Source organism: Pan paniscus, chromosome 2 (genome assembly GCF_029289425.2).
Source record: "Pan paniscus chromosome 2, NHGRI_mPanPan1-v2.0_pri, whole genome shotgun sequence".
NCBI classification, from domain to species: Eukaryota; Metazoa; Chordata; class Mammalia; order Primates; family Hominidae; genus Pan; species Pan paniscus.
This window is the reverse complement of record NC_085926.1, coordinates 119,220,632-119,240,694: the sequence shown is the minus strand read 5'-3', so window position 1 is coordinate 119,240,694 and position 20,063 is coordinate 119,220,632. Positions and strand designations below refer to the sequence as shown.

The 20,063-nt window shown below is 34.3% G+C and overlaps 1 protein-coding gene across 8 annotated transcripts in view; it reads right to left on the bottom strand.

Annotated features, from left to right (window-relative positions):
* The window catches only part of STXBP5L (syntaxin binding protein 5L), a 507,233-nt gene that overhangs the window by 143,413 nt on the left and 343,757 nt on the right, over window positions 1-20,063 (bottom strand). For all 8 annotated transcript variants that reach the window (XM_003825169.4, XM_008950467.3, XM_003825168.4 and 5 more), the window contains 3 exons: window positions 19,054-19,271; window positions 16,831-17,003; window positions 14,995-15,120 (listed from right to left, as the gene is read on the bottom strand). In XM_003825169.4, the coding sequence (XP_003825217.1) occupies window positions 14,995-15,120; window positions 16,831-17,003; window positions 19,054-19,271 (517 nt within the window). The remainder of the gene's footprint in view (window positions 1-14,994; window positions 15,121-16,830; window positions 17,004-19,053; window positions 19,272-20,063) is intronic.

The following is a 20,063-nucleotide window of genomic DNA, read 5'->3' as shown; positions in this document are numbered from 1 at the left end:
AAAGACCAGATCAGGTGACTTGTTGCCTCAAATATACAAACATCAATGCAAGTTCACTAAAAACACAAAAAAGCAGGGAATGATAACACTGGCAAAGGAACACAATAGCTATCCAGGAACTGACCTCAACAAAATGGAGATCTATTAGTTATCTAAAAAATGATTCAAAATAATTATTTTTCAAATTCAAAATAATTATTTTAATTCTTTTAAGGAAGCTCAAGCTGAGCAAGACACAAGAGTAAACAGACAACTCAAGAAACAATGGAAAATAATACGTGAATAAAATTTAAAGTTCAACAAAAAGAAATCACAAAAAAGAACCAAATAGAAATTCTGGAGCTAAAAGAATAATGAATGAAAGAAAAAATGCAGTAGAGAGCTCTGCTAGCCGACTTGATCAAGCAAAAGAAAAAATTTGAAAACTTGAAGACAGATCTTTTGAAATTATACTATCAGAGTACAAAAAATAGATAAGAATAGAAAAGAGGAAAGAAACCCTATAGAACACTGAAAATAACAAAAAACGGAAAAGAAACCCTTATCGAACACTATCAAGAGAACCAATAGTCACATTATGGGAGATTCAGAGGAAGAGAGAGAGAAAGGGACAGAGAGTACATTTAAAGAAATAATGGTTGAAAACTTTGATAACCTTGAGAGAAATATACATATCCAGATTTATGAAGTTCAAAGGTTCCCAAACAGATTCAATCCAAAAGACAGCTTCACACAGACACATTATAATCAAACTGCCAAACATAAAAAAATTGAAAGCAGTAAGAGAATAGTAACTTGTTACATACAAGGGAACAGTAATAGTGCTAACAGAAGACTTCTCAGCAGAAACCATACAGCACCAGAGAATGGGATGATTTATTCAAAGTGCAAAAAGAAAAAAAAAACTGCCATCCAACAATACTGTATCTAGCAAAATTGTTCTTCAGAAATGAAGGAGAGATACTTTCACAGACAAACAAAAGTGATGATGAAGTTCATCACCACTAGACCTGTCTTACAAGAAATGCTAAAGGGATCTTAAATTAAGCTAAAATGGAAGGGTGTTAATTAGTAACATGAAATCATATAAAAGCATAAAATATACTTATAAATGTAAATTTATAGTTAAATTCACAATATTGTAGTACTGAAATGATGGTGTATAAATCAACTTTAAGTCCAGTATAAAGGTCAAAAGACAAAAGTATTAAAAGTAACTATAGGTATAATATTTTGTTGTTTTGTTAATAAATTCACAATATAAAATATATATAAATATAAAATGTGTGCTGGAGGAGAGTGACAGGTAAAATGGTAGAGATTTTGAATGAAATTGAAGTTGAGTTGTTATTATTTCTAAATAGACTGTTATTAAGTATAAGATGTTCCACGTAAGCCTCATGGTAGCTGTAAAGCAGAAACATAGTATGTATATATGAGATAAAGAGAAAAGAATCAAAGCATATCACTACAGAAAATCAACAAAGCACAAGGGAACACAGCAAGCAAGAAAGGAAGGACAAAGAATCCATTAAAAATAACCAGAAAATAAAAATGGCATTGTAAATTTGTACCTACTAATCATTACTTTAAATGTAAATTGTTTAAATTCTCCAAACAAAAGGAAGAGTGGCTGAATGGATCAAAAATTAAGATCCAACTATATGCTGCCTACAAGAGATTAACTTTAGCCTTACACATAGGCTGAAAGTGAAGGGATGAACATGAATTTCTATAAAAATGGAAGCTAAAATAGAGCAGAGGTAGCTTAATTATATCAGAAGAGAACAGACTTTAAGTTAAAAACTGTCATAAGACAAAGAGGATCATTATATAACAATAAAGAAGTCAATCCATCAAGAAGATATAACAACTATGAATACATATGTGCCCAATATCAGAATACCTAAATATGTAAAGCAAATATTAACACAACTGAAGGGAGATACAAACGGCAATTCAATAAAAGTAGGGCATTTCAACGCTCTCACTTTCAACAATAGATACGTTATCTAGACAAAAAATCAGTAAAGAAAATTGGACCTGAACTATATGTTAGTGCAGATGGATCTAACGGACACATACAGAATATTCCATTCAACAGCAGAAGAATACACATTCTTTTCCAGCACATGTGAGACATTCTTCAGAACAGATAACATGTTAGACCAAATCTTAGCTGATTGAAATCATATCAAGTACCTTTCCTGATCACAATAGTATAAAACTAGAAATCAATCACAGGAAGAAAATTTTAAAATGGACAAATATCTCCTGTTCCACCATAGTAAGATGTGCTTGCTTCCCCTTCACCTTCCACCATGATTGTAAGTTTCCTGAGGCCTCCCAGCTTTGCTTCCAGCACAGCCTGCAGAACTGTGAGTAAATTAAACCTCTTTTCTTCATAAATTACCCAATCTCAGACATGTCTTTAGAGTAGTTTGAGAATGGACTAATACAGTTTTAATTGATGCAGTAAAAGGATTTGACTGAATTCACAAGACATTCATGATAAAAAGATTTCTTAGAAGAATCCAAAAGCAAGAATATAAAAGAATAAATTGATAAGCTACTTCAAAATTATATCCTCTATATATCCTTTAAAATTGTATCTCATATATATCAAAAAGTGTTCAATGTTTGTTTTTTCTTAGCTTTGTATACTGATAGGGGCTAGAAGCAATGACAACAATAGAAATGAGCATCTATTGTGCCCAGATATTGTTTTCTAAATAACATTCTCCAGTAAAAGAGACTAAGATAGCTGATTCCAGGGGTAGACTAAAGAATATACAAGATACACATTGAACATCACATTGTACTGGAAAATAACAAACTGCTAAAAAACGATGGGAACATATCAAAAGGACATAGAAGCCATTTTGATGGGGTTCCATATGGTCAAATCTGGAAGAATTAGAGCATCACAGGCACAAATGATAGAAACAGATCTTAACTCACTGAATAAAATGCAAATCTACGATTTCATACTTATATAGTAAACAAGTAAATAAATGTTTATATAGGATAGGGAGTTATGGTCTCTTAATAGTAGAATCTAACTTATAAATATAGAAGGGTAACAGAGAATAACCAATGGATGCTAAAAGTAATGGGTGAAAGTTTGATGAGTAAGAAGTTTAAAAACTTTCAAGTATCTCCCCACAAACTATTATCTATGAAGGGAAACAGCAACTTTATAGTGGAGAAACCTGGTAGATATCACCTTAACAAGCAATCAAAATTAGCACCACTAAAATTAGGACAATCCATGATCATGTACCTTCTGATAAGATAAACTGAGAAGACATTACCTTGTTTCTGTGGTATTCCTGCCAAAATGCTTAATTTACTCTCATCATGAGGAAATATCAGACAAACTCAGCTGAGGTACAGTTAACAATATAATTGGCTGTATTCTAAAAATATGAAGGTTAAAAAATAAATGCTGGGTCAGGCACAGTGGCTCACGCCTGTAATCTCAGCACTTTGGGAGGCCTAGGTGGGCGGATCACATGAGGTCAGGAGTTCAAGGCCAGCCTGGTCAACGTGGCAAAACACCATCTCTACTAAAAATACAAAAATTAGCTGGGTGTGGTGGTACATGCCTGTAATCCTAGCTACTCAGGAGGCTGAGGCATGAGAATTGCCTGAACCCAGGAGGCGAAGGTTGCAGTTAGCTGAGATCGTGCCACTGTACTCCAGTCTGGGCAATAGAGCGAGACACCATCTAAAAAAAAAATGCTGAAGAACTGCCCCCGATTAAAGGAGACTAAGAAGAAATGAAAACTAAAAGCAATGCAAGATCCTGAATTTGATTCTGTTCTGTGAATAGATAATATAAATGACATTATTGGGACATATCTAGAAACTTAATATGGTATGTGAAGTAGAAAATAGTCCTGAATCAATGTTGAATTTCTTAATTTAAAAAATACACTATGCTTATGATGTAAAAAAAAAAGCTCTTCTTCTTAGGAAACATACACTGAAAGAGTAAGACCAGTTTTCAGTTCTTAAATTTGTTATATTATCTTTCCAAGTTCAGAGCAAAACCCTCAATATGAGTGACTACTCATATTTTATCAAAAGCCCAATATCACAACATATCCAAAGGGGAACAAGACTGAATTTCAAAGGTTCTTACAAGAATTCTATTCCAGCAAAAAATTCTTAAACTGAAATGTGAGATATGCAATTTACTTCTAAACATAGACTCAAATGGCAAGTAACACAACTTAAGTCTAAGGATCTCACAGGCTAATATAAACAAACTGGCACAATTAATCCTAAATAATAATGTACAACTGGTCACATTACAATTGGTAGACCATTCTCCATTAGTACTTCACTGTACTGCACAGTCCTTTTAGTGAAGGCATTTACAGTTATGTTTGTATGAAGAGACATCCCAGAATAGTAAAGCTTAGGGGCATCTCCCTACTTTGAGACATTTCAGGGTAGTAGAGATAAAAAACCTCTCTTCTTCCCCAGAGAATATTTGCTTATGTTCCAGAGTAAAGATAAATGGGCAGTTCACCAGCAGACCTACATAAGATGTGAGTTTTTAAAACTTGGAGTTCCTCTTTTATTATGCACCCAGTTGCACATGCAAGTACCATCTGCCACTCACCATGTTCCCCTGTGGGCTCAAGGAACTGATGCAAGATCTTGCACTAAGCTGCTGCTTTTGCTGCCACTAATAAACTGTCTTTGTTCTGACCCAGAGGACTATTTTCTGTCTATATATATATATATACACACACACATATAATACTGTCGCAGACAAATTTACTATTTTCTGAGAGGGAAACATCTTAGACCCTTCACAGTTTCTGATTTAACAGTTGCCCCTTGATATGTTCTTCAAAAGAGTAAACAATTAATAGTGAATGGAATAGTAAGGCCACTGAGTTAACTAAAGTTAACCACATTAATCCTTGAAAATTATTTTCCTAGTTAGACTTCGGCCAACCAGGATTTAGAACATCAAGTGGTTTCCACATATTTCTTATAATAATCATGATTGTCTTATGCTTTTTCCCCCCTTAATGTCTAATGTCCAGATACTGAAATGCTGCTACATAGGCATTGTAATGAGGTACTATATAACTAATAATCTGTTCTATAAAGAGACTGAGGCCCTCATGGTCAGTCAGCTTGGGGGTTGAGTTTGACCAAAAGGGTAAAATTGAGAAATTATAAGAAGAAGAATGATAAAGACCTGGTGTAATTCAGACAGGCATACTACTAAATGATAATGACATAAATAATACAGAAAATGTCTTCCATATATGTGCGACAAACTGAACAGCTAAAGCCTTTTGGAAAAGCTAGAAATAAATGAAATCAGTTTAGTTGATGATTCATACAGCTGTCCAAAAGCAAATACCCTGACTGGTCTTTTGGCCGGCTGCTAACTCATTAGCATCTCACAATGAAAAAAAATTAGAAAATTCATTGTTTAGAAAGTGGCCATGGTTTTTCTCTCTCTGCTTTTCCCTTTTTATTATATATAAATGCTTTGTTTGCATTCATTAGATGAAATCAATCTATTACGGTTTAATGTGTATTCAAGTATATAATATGGTAATAATCAATATATATCTTTCAGTTATTCTTTTTTTATTATACTTTAAGTTCTGGGATACATGTACAGAATGTGCAGGTTTGTTACCTAGGTATACATGTGCCATGGGGGTTTGCTGCACCCATCAACCCATCATCTACATTAGGCACTTCTCCTAATGCTACCCCTCCCCTAGCACCCCATCTCCTGACAGGTCCCAGTGTGTGATGTTCCCCTCCCTGTGTCCATGTGTTCTCATTGCTCAACTCCCACTTATGAGTGGGAACATGCGGTGTTTGGTTTTCTGTTCCTGTGTTAGTTTGCTGAGAATGGTTTCCAGCTTCATCCATGTCCTTGCAAAGGACATGAACTCATACATTTTCATGGCTGCATAGTATTCCATGGTGTATATGTGCCACATTTTCTTTATCCAGTCTATCATTGAAGGGCATTTCGGTTGGTTCCAAGTCTTTGCTATCGTGGACAGTGCTGCAATAAACATATGTGTGCATGTGTCTTTATAGCAGAATGATTTATAATCCTTTGGGTATATATCCAGTAATGGGATTGCTGGGTCAAATAATATTTCTGGTTTGAGATCCTTGAGGAATCGCCACAACTGTCTTCCCCAATGGTTGAACAAATTTACACTGCCACGAACAGTGTAAAAGTGTTCCTATTTCTCCAAATCCTCTCCAGCATCTGTTGTTTCCTGACTTTTTAATAATCACCATTCTAACTGGTGTGAGATAATATCTCATTGTGATTTTAATTTGCATTTCTCTAATGACCAGTGATGATGAGCTTTTTTTCATATATTTGTTGGCTGCATAAATGTCTTCTTTTGAGAAGTGTCTGTTCCTATCGTTTGCCAACTTTTTGATGGGGTTGTTTTTTTCTTGTAAATTTGTTAGAGTTCTTTGTAGATTCTAGATATTAGACCTTTGTCACATGGATAGATTGCAAAAATTTTCACCCAGTATGTAGGTTGCCTGGTCACTCCGATGATAGTTTCTTTTGCTGTGCAGAAGCTCTTTAGTTTAATTAGATCCCATTTGTCAATTTTGGCTTTGTTACCATTGCTTTTGATGTTTTAGTCATGAAGTCTTTGCCCATGCCTATGTCCTGAATGGTATTGCCTAGGTTTTCTTCTAGGGTTTTTATAGTTTCAGGTCTTATGTTTAAGTCTTTAATCCATCTTGTGCTAATTTTTGTATAAGGTCTAAGGAAAGGGTCTAATTTCAGTTTTCTGCATATGGCTAGCCAGATTTCCCAACACCATTTATTAAATAGGGAATTCTTTCACCATTGCTTGTTTTTGTCAGGTTTGTCAAAGATCAGATGGTTGTAAATGTGTGGTGTTATTTCTGAGAACTTGGTTCTGTTCCATTGGTCTATATATCTGTTTTAGTACCAGTATTATGCTGTTTTGGTTACTGTAGCCTTGTAGTATAGTTCGAAGTCAGGTAGCATGATGCCTCCAGCTTTGTTCTTTTTGCTTAGGATTATCTTAACTATACGGGCTCTCTTTTGGTTCCATATGAAATTTAAAGTACTTTTTTATAATTTTGTGAAGAAAGTCAATGGTAGCTTGATGGGGATAGCATTGAATCTATGAGCATGGAATGTTTTTCCATCTGTTTGTGTCCTCTCTTATTTCCTTGGGCAGTGGTTTGTAGTTCTCCTTGAAGAGGTCCTTCACATCCCTTCTAAGTGGTACTCCTAGATATTTTATTCTCTTTGTAGCAACTGTGAATGAGAGTTCACTCTCTGTCTGTTGTTGTTGTATAGGAATTGTAGTGATTTTTGCACACTGATTTTGTAACCTGCCACTTTGTTGAAGTTGCTTATCAGCTTAAGGAGATTTGGGGCTGAGACGATGGGGTTTTCTAAATATACAATCATGTCATCTGCAAACAGAGACAATTTGACTTCCTCCCTTTTTATTTGAATACCCTTTATTTCTTTCTCTTGCCTGATTGCCCTGGCCAGAACTTCCAATATTAATGTTGAACAGGAGTGGTGAGAGACCGCATCCTTATCTTGTTCCAGTTTTCAAAGGGAATGCTTCCAGCTTTTGCCTATTGAGTATGATATTGGCTGTGGGTTTCTCATAAATAGCTCTTATTATTTTGAGATACGTTCCATCAATTACTAGTTTATTGAGAGTTTTTAGCCTGAAGGAGTGTTGAATTTTATCAAAGGTCTTTTCTACATCTATTGAGATAATCAAGTGGTTGTCATTGGTTCTGTTTATGTGATGGATTACATTTATTGATTTGCACATGTTGAAGCAACCTTGCATCCCAGGTATGAGGCCAACTTGATCATGGTGGATAAGCTTTTTGATGTCCTGCGGGATTCGGTTTGCCCGTATTTTATTGAGGATTTTCGCATCGATGTTCATCAGGGATATTGGTCTGACATTTTCTTTTTTTGTTGTGTCTCTGCCAGGTTTTGGTATCAGGGTGATGCTGGCCACATAAAATGAGTTAAGGAGGAGTCCCTCTTTTTCTATTGTTTTGAATAGTTTCAGAAGAAATGGTACCAGCTCCTCTTTGTACCTCTGGTAGAATTCGGCTGTGAATCCACCTGCTCCTGGACATTTTTTGGTTGGTAGGCTATTAATTACTGCCTCAATTTTAGAACTTGTTATTGGTCTGTTCAGGGATTTGACTTTTTCCTGGTTTAGTCTTGCGAGGGTATATGAGTCCAGGAATTTATCCATTTCTTCTAGATTTTCTAGTTTATTATAAACTAGAAATACTAGTTTATAGTATTCTCTGATGGTAGTTTGTATTTCTGTGGGATTAGAGGTGATATCCCCTTTATCATTTTTTATTGTTCCTGTTTGATTCTTCTATCTTTTCTTCTTTATTCATCTGGCTAGTGGTCTATTTATTTTGTTAATCTTTTCAAAAAACCAGCTCCTGGATTCATTGATTTTCTGAAGGGTTTTTCATGTCTCTATCACCTTCAGTTCTGCTCCGATTTTAGTTATTTCTTTTCTTCTGCTAGCTTTTGAATATTTTTGCTCTTGCTTCTCTAGCTCTTTTTATTGTGATATTAGGGTGTCAATTTTAGATCTTTCCTGCTTTCTCTTGTAAGCATTTAGTGCTGTAAATGTCCCTCTAAACACTGCTTTAGCTGTGTCCCAGAGATTCTGGTACGTTGTGTCTGTTCTCATTGGTTTCAAAGAACTTATTTATTTCTGCGTTAATTTCATTACTTACCCAGTAGTCATTTAGGAAAAGGTTGTTCAGTTTTCATGTAGTTGCATGGTTTTGAGTGAGTTTCTTAATCTTGAGTTCTAATTTGATTGCACTGTGGTCTGAGAGACTGTTTATTATGATTTCCGTTCTTTTGCATTTGCTGAGGAGTGTTTTACTTCCAATTATGTGGTCAATTTTAGAATAAGTGCATTGTGGTGCTGAGAATAATGTATATTCGTTGATGTGGGGTGGAGAGTTCTGTAGATGTTTATTAGGTCCACTTGTTCCAGAGCTGAGTTCAAGTCCAGAATATCCTTATTAATTTTCTGTCTTGTTGATTTGTCTAATATTGACAGTGGGGTGTAAAAGTCTCCCTATTATTGTGTGGGAGTCTGAGTTTCTTTGTCTGTCTCTAAGAACTTGCTTTATGAATCTGGGTACTTCTGTATTGGGTGCATATATATAGTTAGCTCTTCTTGCTACATTGATCCCTTTACTATTATGTAATGCCCTTGTTTGTCTTTTTTGATCTTTGGTTGTTTAAGGTCTGTTTTATCAGAGACTAAGATTGCAATCTTTTTTTGTGTGTGTGCTTTCCATTAGCTTGGTAAACATTCCTCCATCCCTTTATTTTGAGCCTATGTGTGTCTTTGCACATACGATGGGTCTCCTGAATATAGCACACCAATGGGTCTTGACTTTTTATCCAATTTGCCAGTCTATGTCTTTTAATTGGGGCATTTAGCCCATTTACATTTAAGGTTAATATTGTTATGTGTAAATTTGATCCTGTCATTATGTCGCTAGCTGGTTATTTTGCCTGTTAGTTGATGGCAGTTTCTTCTTAGTGTCGATGGTCTTTACAATTTGGTGTGTTTTTGCAGTGGCTAGTACCGGTTTTTTCTTTCCAAAACTCCATGGGAGTTTTATGGGACTTACTTTGGAGTTATTTCCCCTTTCTTTTTTCCTAATTCTTCCTTTAGAATGGGTATGTTTACTTTGTGCTGATGTCACCATTGTATTTTGGAAACATATAACTTGTTTGATTTCATAAGCTCACAGTTGGAGAAGAATCTGCCTCAACTTTCCTCAGGAGCTCTTGTAAGGCAGGCCTGGTGGGGACAAAATCTCTCAGCATTTGCTTGTCTGTAAAGGATTTTATTTCTCCTTTGCTTATGAAGCTTAGTTTGGCTGGATATGAAATTCTGAGTTGAAAATTCTTTTCTTTAAGAGTGTTGAATATTGGCCCCTACTCTCTTCTGGCTTGTAAGGTTTCTGCAGAGAGATCCTCTGTTAGTCTGATGGGCTTTCCCTTGTGGGTAACCTGACCTTTCTCTCTGGCTGCCCTTAACATGTTTTCCTTCATTTCAACCTTGGTGAATCTGACAAGTATGTGTCTTGTGGTTTCTCAAGGAGTATCTTTGTGATATTCTCTGTATTTCCTGAATTTGAATGTTGCCTGTCTTGCTAGGTTGGGGAAGTTCTCCTGGATAATATCCTGAAGAGTGTTTCCCAGCTTTGTTCCCTTCTCCCTGTTACTTTCAGGTACACCAATCAAACATAGGTTTGGTCTTTTCACATAGTCCCATATTTCTTGGAGGCTTTGTTCATTCCTTTTCATTCTTTTTGCTCTAATCCTTTCTTCACGCTTTATTTCATTAAGTTGATCTTCAATCTCTGATATCCTTTCTTCTACTTGATCAATTTGGCTATTTATACTTGTGTATGTTTCACGTGCTGTATTTTTCAGCTCCATCAGGTCATTTATCTTCTTCTCTAAACTGGTTATCCTACTTAGCTGTTCCTCTAACCTTTTCTCAAGGTTCTTAGCTTCCCTGCATTGGGTTAGAACATGCTCCTTTAGCTCAGAGGAGTTTGTTATTACCTGCCTTCTGAAGCCTACTTCTGTCAATTCGTCAAACTCATTCTCCATTCAGTTTTGTTCCCTTGCTGGTGAGGAATTGTGATGATTTAGAGGAGAAGAGGCTTTCTTGTTTTTGGAATTTTCATCGTTTTGTGCTGGTTTTTCCTCATGTTCGTGGATTCATCTACTTTTGGTCTTTGATGTTGGTGAACTTCAGATGGGGTTTTTGTGTGAATGTCCTTTTTGTTGATGTTGATGCTATTTTTTTCTGTTTGTTAGTTTTCCTTTTAATAGTCAGGACCCTCTGCTGCAGGTCTGCTGGAGTTTGCTGGGTGGTCCACTCCAGAACCTGTTTGCCTGGGTATCACTAGTGGAGGCTGCAGAACAACAAAGATTGCTGCCTGTTCCTTCCTTGGAAGATTTGTCCCAGAGGGACACCCTCCAGATGCCAGCCAGAGCTCTCCTGTATGAGGTGTCTGTCGACCCATGCCGGCTAGTGTCTCCCAGTCAGGAGGCACATGGGTCAAGGATCCACTTGAGGAGGCAGTCTGTCCCTTAGCAGAGCTCAAGCGCTGTGCTGGGAGATCCACTTCTCTCTTCAGAGCCAGCAGGCAGGAACATTTAAGTCTGCTGAAGCTGTGCCCACAGCCACCCCTTCCCCCAGGTGCTCTGTCCCAGGGAGATGGGAGTTTTATGGGACTTACTTTGGAGCTATTATCCCTTTCTTTTTTCCTAATTCTTCCTTTTAGAATGGGTATGTTTACCTTGTGCTGATCCCACCATTGTATTTTGGAAACATATAACTTGTTTGATTTCATAAGGTAACAGTTGGAGAAGAATCCTGCCTCAGAATGAATCATACCTTCAGTCTCACCCATATATGATTCAGGTGACTTTTTTTTTTGAGATGGAGTTTCACTCTGTCACCCAGGCTGGAGTGCAATGGCAGAATCTCAATTCACTGCAACCTCTGCCTCCTGGATTCAAGCGATTCTCAGTATCCCTAGTAGCTGGGATTACAGGCACGTGCCATCACGCACAGCTAATTTTTACAATGTTAGTAGAGATGGGGTTTCACCATGTTTGCCAGGCTGGTCTCAAACTCCTGACCTCAGGTGATCCACCTGCCTTGGCCTCCCAAAGTGCTGGGATTACAGGCGTAAGCCACTACATCCAGCCCAGATGATATTTTGATGAGACTTTGAACGTTAAACTTTTGAGTTAATGCTAAAATGTTTTAAGACTTTTGGAGCTATTAGAATCAAAAGAATGTATTTTGCATATGAGAAAGACATAAATTTTGGGAAGCAAGGTCACAATGTTATTGTCTGAATTTTTGTGTTTCCCCAAATTCAGACCATCTAATCCTCAAGGTGATGGTATTAAGAGTTGGGGCCTTGGGAAGGTCTTTGGGAGGATTCCGCCATTATGAATGGAATTCATTTTCTCATAAAAGAATTCTGAGGGAGTTTGTTCACTCCTTCTGCCAAGCGCAAACAAAGCTAGAAGGTGCTATATTTGAAGCAGAAAGCAAAGCAGAGAGACAGACACTGAATCTCCTGAGACCTTGATTTTGGACTTTCTAGCCTCCAGAACTGTGAGCAATAAATCTTGGTTGTTACAAATTACCAATTTGTAAGATATTTTGTTAAGCAGCCCAAATGGACTAAGAAACTTCTCTTATTTTTTCCTCAAAGACAAAGTCTCTAACATTTCACCATAGAGCATATTTGCTAAAATGTATCAGATTAAGAAAAATTCCTTCCATTTTAGCTATTAGTTTCTTTTGAAGTCATAAATGGATATTTAATTTTATCAGATGTTTTTGTTTTTTGCATTCCTGACCAGACCATCATGTGGTTTTTCTAGTTTATTTGCTAATGTGATGAACTACACTGATTAATTTAAAATGTTTAAAAACTTTGAATTCCTGGTGTAAACCAAACTTGGTTATGATATGTTATCTTTTTTAATTGCTAGATTTATCTATATTTTGGTTGGGATTTTAAATCCATGTTCATAAATGATATAGACTTACAACTTTCTCTTTTTGTAATACCCTTTTCAAGTTTTTGCAGCGAGTTATGTTGGCCATAAAATGAGATGAACATGATTTCATCTTTAATAATTCTCAGGAACATTTAAAGTAATACTTGTAAAATTTATTTCTTTAAAACTTGGTGGAATTTACTCTAGTAGCCACATGAACTAGGATTTTTGCAGTGGAGGCTCTCTATGAGATAGATGTCCAAGCTGTCATTTTCATACAAGTGTCAGTTATTCAGAAGCTCTGTAATAACTTTCACCTCCACAGTTCCCTTATAAGGTAAATGTGTTTTTTATCTGATCTATTCTAACAAACTTCAGCTTCTGAACCAGGTGACACATCTTTATAGTCTCTGAATTCTGAAGTCCCCTTGTCTTTACAGGCCAAACTCTAGAGAAGTGAACTCAGAAGATGGCTTGAGCTCAACTATCTTTCACAGTAATTACTTGGGCTAGAGAATAATCATATATTCTTACCGTATCAAATAATGAAACAGTAGGCTATCCCACAGTCCATTCCTTCTCTCCCATCATCCATCAACTGTGGTTGCCAGCTTTCCCATCAAATAATATTCTAGTAAAGAAGCAAGCACCCAATACTCTATGTTCACATATATCCTCCACATCCCCCTGAAGAAAATTCCAGGTACTCAAAGATAAGACTTTTTTCCATGGACTCCTTACTGATGGTTTCAAGGCATTCTCTTGGAGCTTATAAGACTCAGCTTAGGAAGTACAGAAATAAAAGTGAAATATATAAGGTAATGTATTATTTGATAAAAGTTGATTCCAAATAAGCATAGAAAGATGAAGTATTCAGGAAACAGTATTGGCACAATTCTTAGCCATCAGGAAAAAATATAGTTTAATACTTACTTCATATCTTATACTTAAAAAAATTCCAGACAGATCAAAGATTTAAACATATAAAAGAAAAAAAGCATATTAGAGAGAACATAATTTTTTTGTTTTTATTAATTTTTATTATTATCTTGAAGTGAGGAAGGACTTTTTAAATAAGACACAAATTCAGAGCCATAAAAGATAACAAAAAATAGAATTGCAAAAAATTCTTTAAAGTAAAAACCATCTTAAACAAAGTCATAAAGCAAACAAAAGCAGGGAAGATCATTGCAAATTACACTATAGAGAAAGCTAACTTCCCTAATATGCAAACAGTTTTCACAAATCTCTATGAAGGCCAACAACTTTACAGACAAATGGACAAAGAATAGAAACAGAATGTCACAAAACAGGAAAAGATGTTCAATTTCACTTAAGATATACGAAAATTTTACTGATATTATAATAACATACTACTCTTTACTTAACAAACTGACCAGGATGGAAAGTTTGATTATACATTGTAGTTAGAAAGGTTGTAGGAAAGTAGACATTCTAAACATTGGTGGTGGGAGTATAGTTTGACACAACCTCTGTGGAGGGCTACAACCTAGAAATAAGGATTAACTGAAATTAAATTAGGCTTTAATGGGAATAAAATTCAACTTTCAAAGACCTGATGTCTGCTTGAATTATGTTGTTCTGACCCTTCAATAGTTTTTTAACCTAGACTGCCAGAGGAAATGTAGATACTTTCTGGAGGAAAGTATCATCTAGAACCTCAAATTATAATGTTCATTTCTCAATTAAAAAAAAAACCAGGAACAACTAATAAAAAAACCATACAAACTGGCATACATGAACATAATATAATGTGACCCAAAACTAAGAAATGTAATAGACTAGATACCAAATATGGAAGTATCAAACACATATTTAAAGTAACACATTTTAAAGTCATACATTCAATATGTTCAAAGAAATAAAGAATACAGTGATAATTTAGGAAGAGAACAGGATGTTTTAAAATAATCAAATGTAAGGTCTAGAACTGAAAAATAAAATAGCTGAAACTGAACTCCATAGGTGGATCTACCATCAGATCAGACACAGTTGAAGAGGGAGTTAGTGAACTCTAAAGGATAAGTCAAAAGAAAGTATCCAAAATGAAATATAAAGAGAAAAAAAGACAATATAAAAACAAACAACACAGTTTAAGTGTAATAAAATCCTAGCAATCTCCTACTAACATCAAAATTGGGAACACTATCACAGGTTTGACTTCAAGAAAGAACAAAAAACCATAATGTAAATTTAAATTATTTTTCTTATATATTGTTTAATCTAATAAAAATCCAGGTAAGGGCTTCTTTTCATTTTTAGGACTTAAGCAAGGAACATCTAAAAAATCAAACATATTAGCTAAATAATACATATCATAAAAAAGTTTAATTACTTACATTCCATATGCTGAGCTTACAGCAAGACTAGTAATCTGTTGTGGAGGTTCACCATCTACCCACACCAATTGAATAACAAGTTCTGCTTGATATCCTGGAGGCATTCGCACTGGCCGTGTCTTCACACTTTAAGAACAAAAACAATCCTATTATATACAGCTTAAATAAACATGGTCAAACTTATCTTGAGAATTTACATAGAATCATGCTACAGAAATATACAACACCAGGCATTGCAGGCAGCATGCAGATGGATGGTGCCTTCTAGCTTTCTCAAAATACGCTGAGTCCCTTATGATTACTTAGTTATTTCTTTATGTGGCTTTTCAGCCAGTTAGGTCCACAACTTCAACTGGCGCTTTATCATTTCAATTTTTTCTTTTGAGAATATTATTTTTAGTTATTTTTATTATGTAATTATTTTTCTAATGTAATATATGTTACATATATATCAGTTATAAAGCATAACAATAAAACAAATGACCATTAACCTACCCTCCAGTGTAAGAGTTCAACATATCTAGCATCTGAATTCCTATTTTCCTTTAAAGCTGACTAATATCTTTCTCTCATACTTCCCACCAAACCAATTATCAAATACTGTTGATGCTACTTTCAAAAAATATATCCACTAGCTAAAATTTTATGATGATGTTTCCTCTTTGTAGATTTTCCTCCCAGTAATATTTGCTCATATTTCCTTCTTTTTATGTACTTCAAAAGAAAATTTTGAGAGGACAATCAATGATTACAAAAGTATAGCATCTGCTAATTGCACGAATTTTGCTCCTAAAATCTTATCTCTAAATTTTCCATAAGCATATTTGTAAGAAATGAGAAAACTAGCTGTCTAAAGTTTTTTGAGTGGCAAATGTAGATATGCAGCTCAAAGAAATTCCCTGCTTAGGTTTAATTCTCCAGCCAGCTAACACTAGAAATATTTGATTTGATGGTATAGAAGCAGTAAGTAGTAATTTATACTCTATTACTAAAATCATAAAATATTACTATGGGCTTTGTTAACTTTAGGTTTTATTGAACATGATGCAAATCTTTGTTTAGCTTATTCATAAATAGTTTTAAAAAAGAAAGATTATGAAATATACTAGCAATCATGAGAGAAATCCTTTTTTCTAATATAGAACTCTTGTAGTAGATAGTAAACTTGGTTTTCTTTTTGATTCCAAGAAAGCTAAAGAAATTACATAAACATACTTCTTTAAAAAATTATCATTATTATTTTTTTGGAGACAGGGTCTTACTGTCACCCAGGCTGGAGTGCAGTGGCAAGACCATAGCTCACTGCAACCTTAAACTCCTGAGCTAAAGTGATTGTCCCGCCTCAGCCTCCCTAGTAGCTGGAGCTACAGGTGTGTACCATCACACCCAGTTAATTTTTAAATTTTTTGTAGATACAAGGTCTTGCTATGTTGCCCAGGCTGGTCTCAAACTCCTAGTCTCAAGCATTCCTCCCACCTCAGCCTCCCAAAGTGTTGGGAATACAGGCGTGAGCCATCACACCCCATAAACATACTTTTTCAATTGGAAATATCATGCATGTCACCAAGTTTCTGCCCTGCCAAACTTCCTATTCTGTGAAAGCCATGTTTTCTTTAGAGTCCTTCTGGGAAGGAAATATATAAATAAGTGAATGAAGGGTGAAAATATTATGCCCTCTTCACAGATGTTCAAAGAAAAGACCAGAGTAACCCCTGAAGAATTGTAGATCACCTGACAATAGCTTGATAATAAGAGAAAATTAATTTCATTTGTCACAGTTTCAAAGACATATGATTAATATCTAAAATTGTTTGAAAATTTGGTAGAAACTCTTACTTGAGGCATGGAATACTGTCCTTTGTTACTCCTTCACTAGCAACAGTGTTAGTGCTCCCAGAAAGACTCCTTGAAGAAGGAAGCTGGGCTGAGAGATCTGGAAACGGAGGACTTGTTTCTGGTTCAGGGGTAATAATATCTTCAACATCATACTGAAGTCGTACCTCTAATGACTTAAAAAAATCAAGTTTAAATTTAATTTAAGTCACACTAATAATCATCGTTTTAATTTAATCTAAGTCATAATAAATAATCACATTAAAATACCTGATAACTTTTTAGGAATCATTCACACAGTTTTTTTCAAATTAATAAGTTCAATACTATTTACAGGAAAGTTGAGAAGTATCTCATACTAAATCAAATAGTTAATTATATGGAATATTCAATGGCAATCACAAAAAATGTAAATTTTTAAACTTCAGAATTAAAAGAAAAATATCTCAGTGAAGATAAAGTTTTTATATAATAAATATACTTTAAGATATAGTATAAATTACAATTTATATATTACAATTTGATATATGATAAAATAAAAGGAGAAGTTGATTATGGTTATTCCAATGAAAGAAATTAAACTTTTTTCATATACACACACAAACGTGTATATGTGTGTGTAGTGTGTATGTTTGTGTGTGTATGAAAAAATTACTTGTTTAAAGCCTTTTAGTATAAAAAACTTTCATTGCATTTTAACTTTGCATTAATTCACTAAAAATTTTCCAAACGAAATTCCATATTTTTGGTTGTTTATTTCATTACCTTGGCTTTTGTTTAATCTAATTAGCAGATCAGAATTACTTGATAAAAAACATATAATAATTTACATAGGAATAAAAAGGTGACCTAAAAACCTTTATTAAACTAAAAAAGTTTTAAAACTAAATGCTTTATGAATGCATAAAATGCATTAAATGATTTAATTAGAACTGATTTTATAACACATATTTGCCTTATAATGTAAAAATGAGCATTTTTAAGATTGAAAACAATTACTTACAAAAATGTCATTATGGGAATATCACCAAAATTATTGTCATAATTATTTTAAAACTACAGAAAAACCTCTGGTGGTGACAATACAGTTACCAATTATTGAGTGCTTACTACAGTAAGGACACTATTATAATGTCTTTATATAATCATCACAAGAACACTATGAAATTGGTATTTATATTCCAAGTTTATTTTTATTTTCCATTTTCCCATTTTATTTACACAGGGAATTGTACATGTGATGAAACTGAATCATAGCTACATTCTACTACTGACTTATGGCTTGTTCAGAGTCACACAGATATTTAATGGGAAAGCCAGAATTAAAACCTAGGTTTATCTGACTCCAAAGCCTTAGCTTTCAGCTACTATACAATAAAAGGGTGATATTAATTTTAGCTGTTGAGGTAAAAACACTTATACCCAGGCCTATAGTAAATAATCTTTATATTCTGGTAAAAGGGGCAAGGTAGAGAAGGACAGTTGTTTATAGGTGGCTTCATTTAGAATTAATTTATCCCATAAAATCATTATTCTTTTGAATAAGCAGAGTATTTCGTTGATTTAAAAATTAAGATTAGGTGAGGTTGCCCCATAATTAGATCTGCCCCATAAAAATGTTGCTACATAGAAAATCATTAAAAATAACCTTATTGTAGCTGAGAAATAATCATTTATGTCAAACAGTTGATGAGAAAATACAAATCAGATAAACTTAAAAATTAATAAAAGTATAGAACAAAGCCTGCATTAATTTGATTTTTATACAAAAATAAATCAATAACTATATGTATAAAACCTATACATTTTATTAGTATATATAGAAGAATATATAGGTGTATATTCCACAATATATACATAGTTCAAAACATCATGTTGTAGAGTTGACTTATTTCGGCCAGGTAGATGCAACTCACGTAACATCAAAGAGAAAAGTGAGAAAACTGTAACATGTTTAATTTGTAACAAGATTAACTTAAAATACTAAGCTTGTTTTGACATTGAAAAAAATACCAAGTTTTGATAGAGAATTGTTTTGGCCTTTTAGGCCAAACCATTTATTAATATGTTATAGTAAGTAACAATAATAATTTAAAATTCTGTGAATTGTATTACTAGCCACATACTGCACACTTCATGGAAACCATACCAAGTAGTAGTCAAATCTATGATAATAGCTTTCTTTTAATAACTGTAAAAGTGAAAGTTAAATTTTAAATAACTTACCACTATTTCTGTTGTAATTTCATGTCTGCTGAATTTATAAATTATGACATATGCAGAGACTCCTGATACACAGAATATTCTGCTCTCTGGACACCAGTAAATCATCTGAATGGCAAATGGGTCTTCCTCTACAATTTCACATGTTTGTTTTCCTTCTCCTACCTTCTGTTTTTCAAACACTTTTGAAGTTTTTAGTTTGTACAGCATCTGCAGAGTTACTATAAGACATCGAAGCACAGTTATCTTCTAATTTAAACTTAATTCTTAGATGTTATTAAAGCTTTTCCAATATATTTGTTAAACAACAAAAGTAAACCTAAGTAGACAAAGTGAATTACATTTTAACCAGTAAAGCATTCAATGCCACGCTTTCATATCAGTACAGCAGCTAGAGGGAGACTACAGGGAAAAAATAAACATTCCTTGAATATATACTACATACCAAGGAATATATAGTTGCTCTCTTGTGTCATTCTCAGAAAAGTCTCATGAAGGAAGTATTTTTATCATTATTTATTGATAAAAATATTGGGGCACAGAAAGTCTAAAATGGGAATACTGAAAATAATTCTTCCCTAGCGGAGACTCCTCTATTCTTTATCTCAGTTTTCCCCTTTGATTGTTAGGTGAGAGGTTGATGGTATTCCTAGAGGGTTTACTACTCTCAACAAATTTTTAGACACTCCTTCAGATAAGAAACATTGTAATTTACCAGTTAGCAATATTGGGAGTCCAAGAATCTGTAACTATTTGAGAAGGGATCTTTTCTGAGTGGCTCTGTGTCAAGAAAGGGTCAGATATAATCTCATACATTGTGTTCGTGAACTGTTTTTAAGAATATTTGGGGGAATATTTTTCCACTGGAGACCATGATGATAATAACTCTATAAAAGAACTATGATTCTACAAAGGATCCTTGAGTAAAGTTTTAAATACGAGTCCTGTGAAAAGTGCATCACCTGAATCTAATAATGAGAAACATTAGTCAAAACCAGACTGAAGGAGATTCT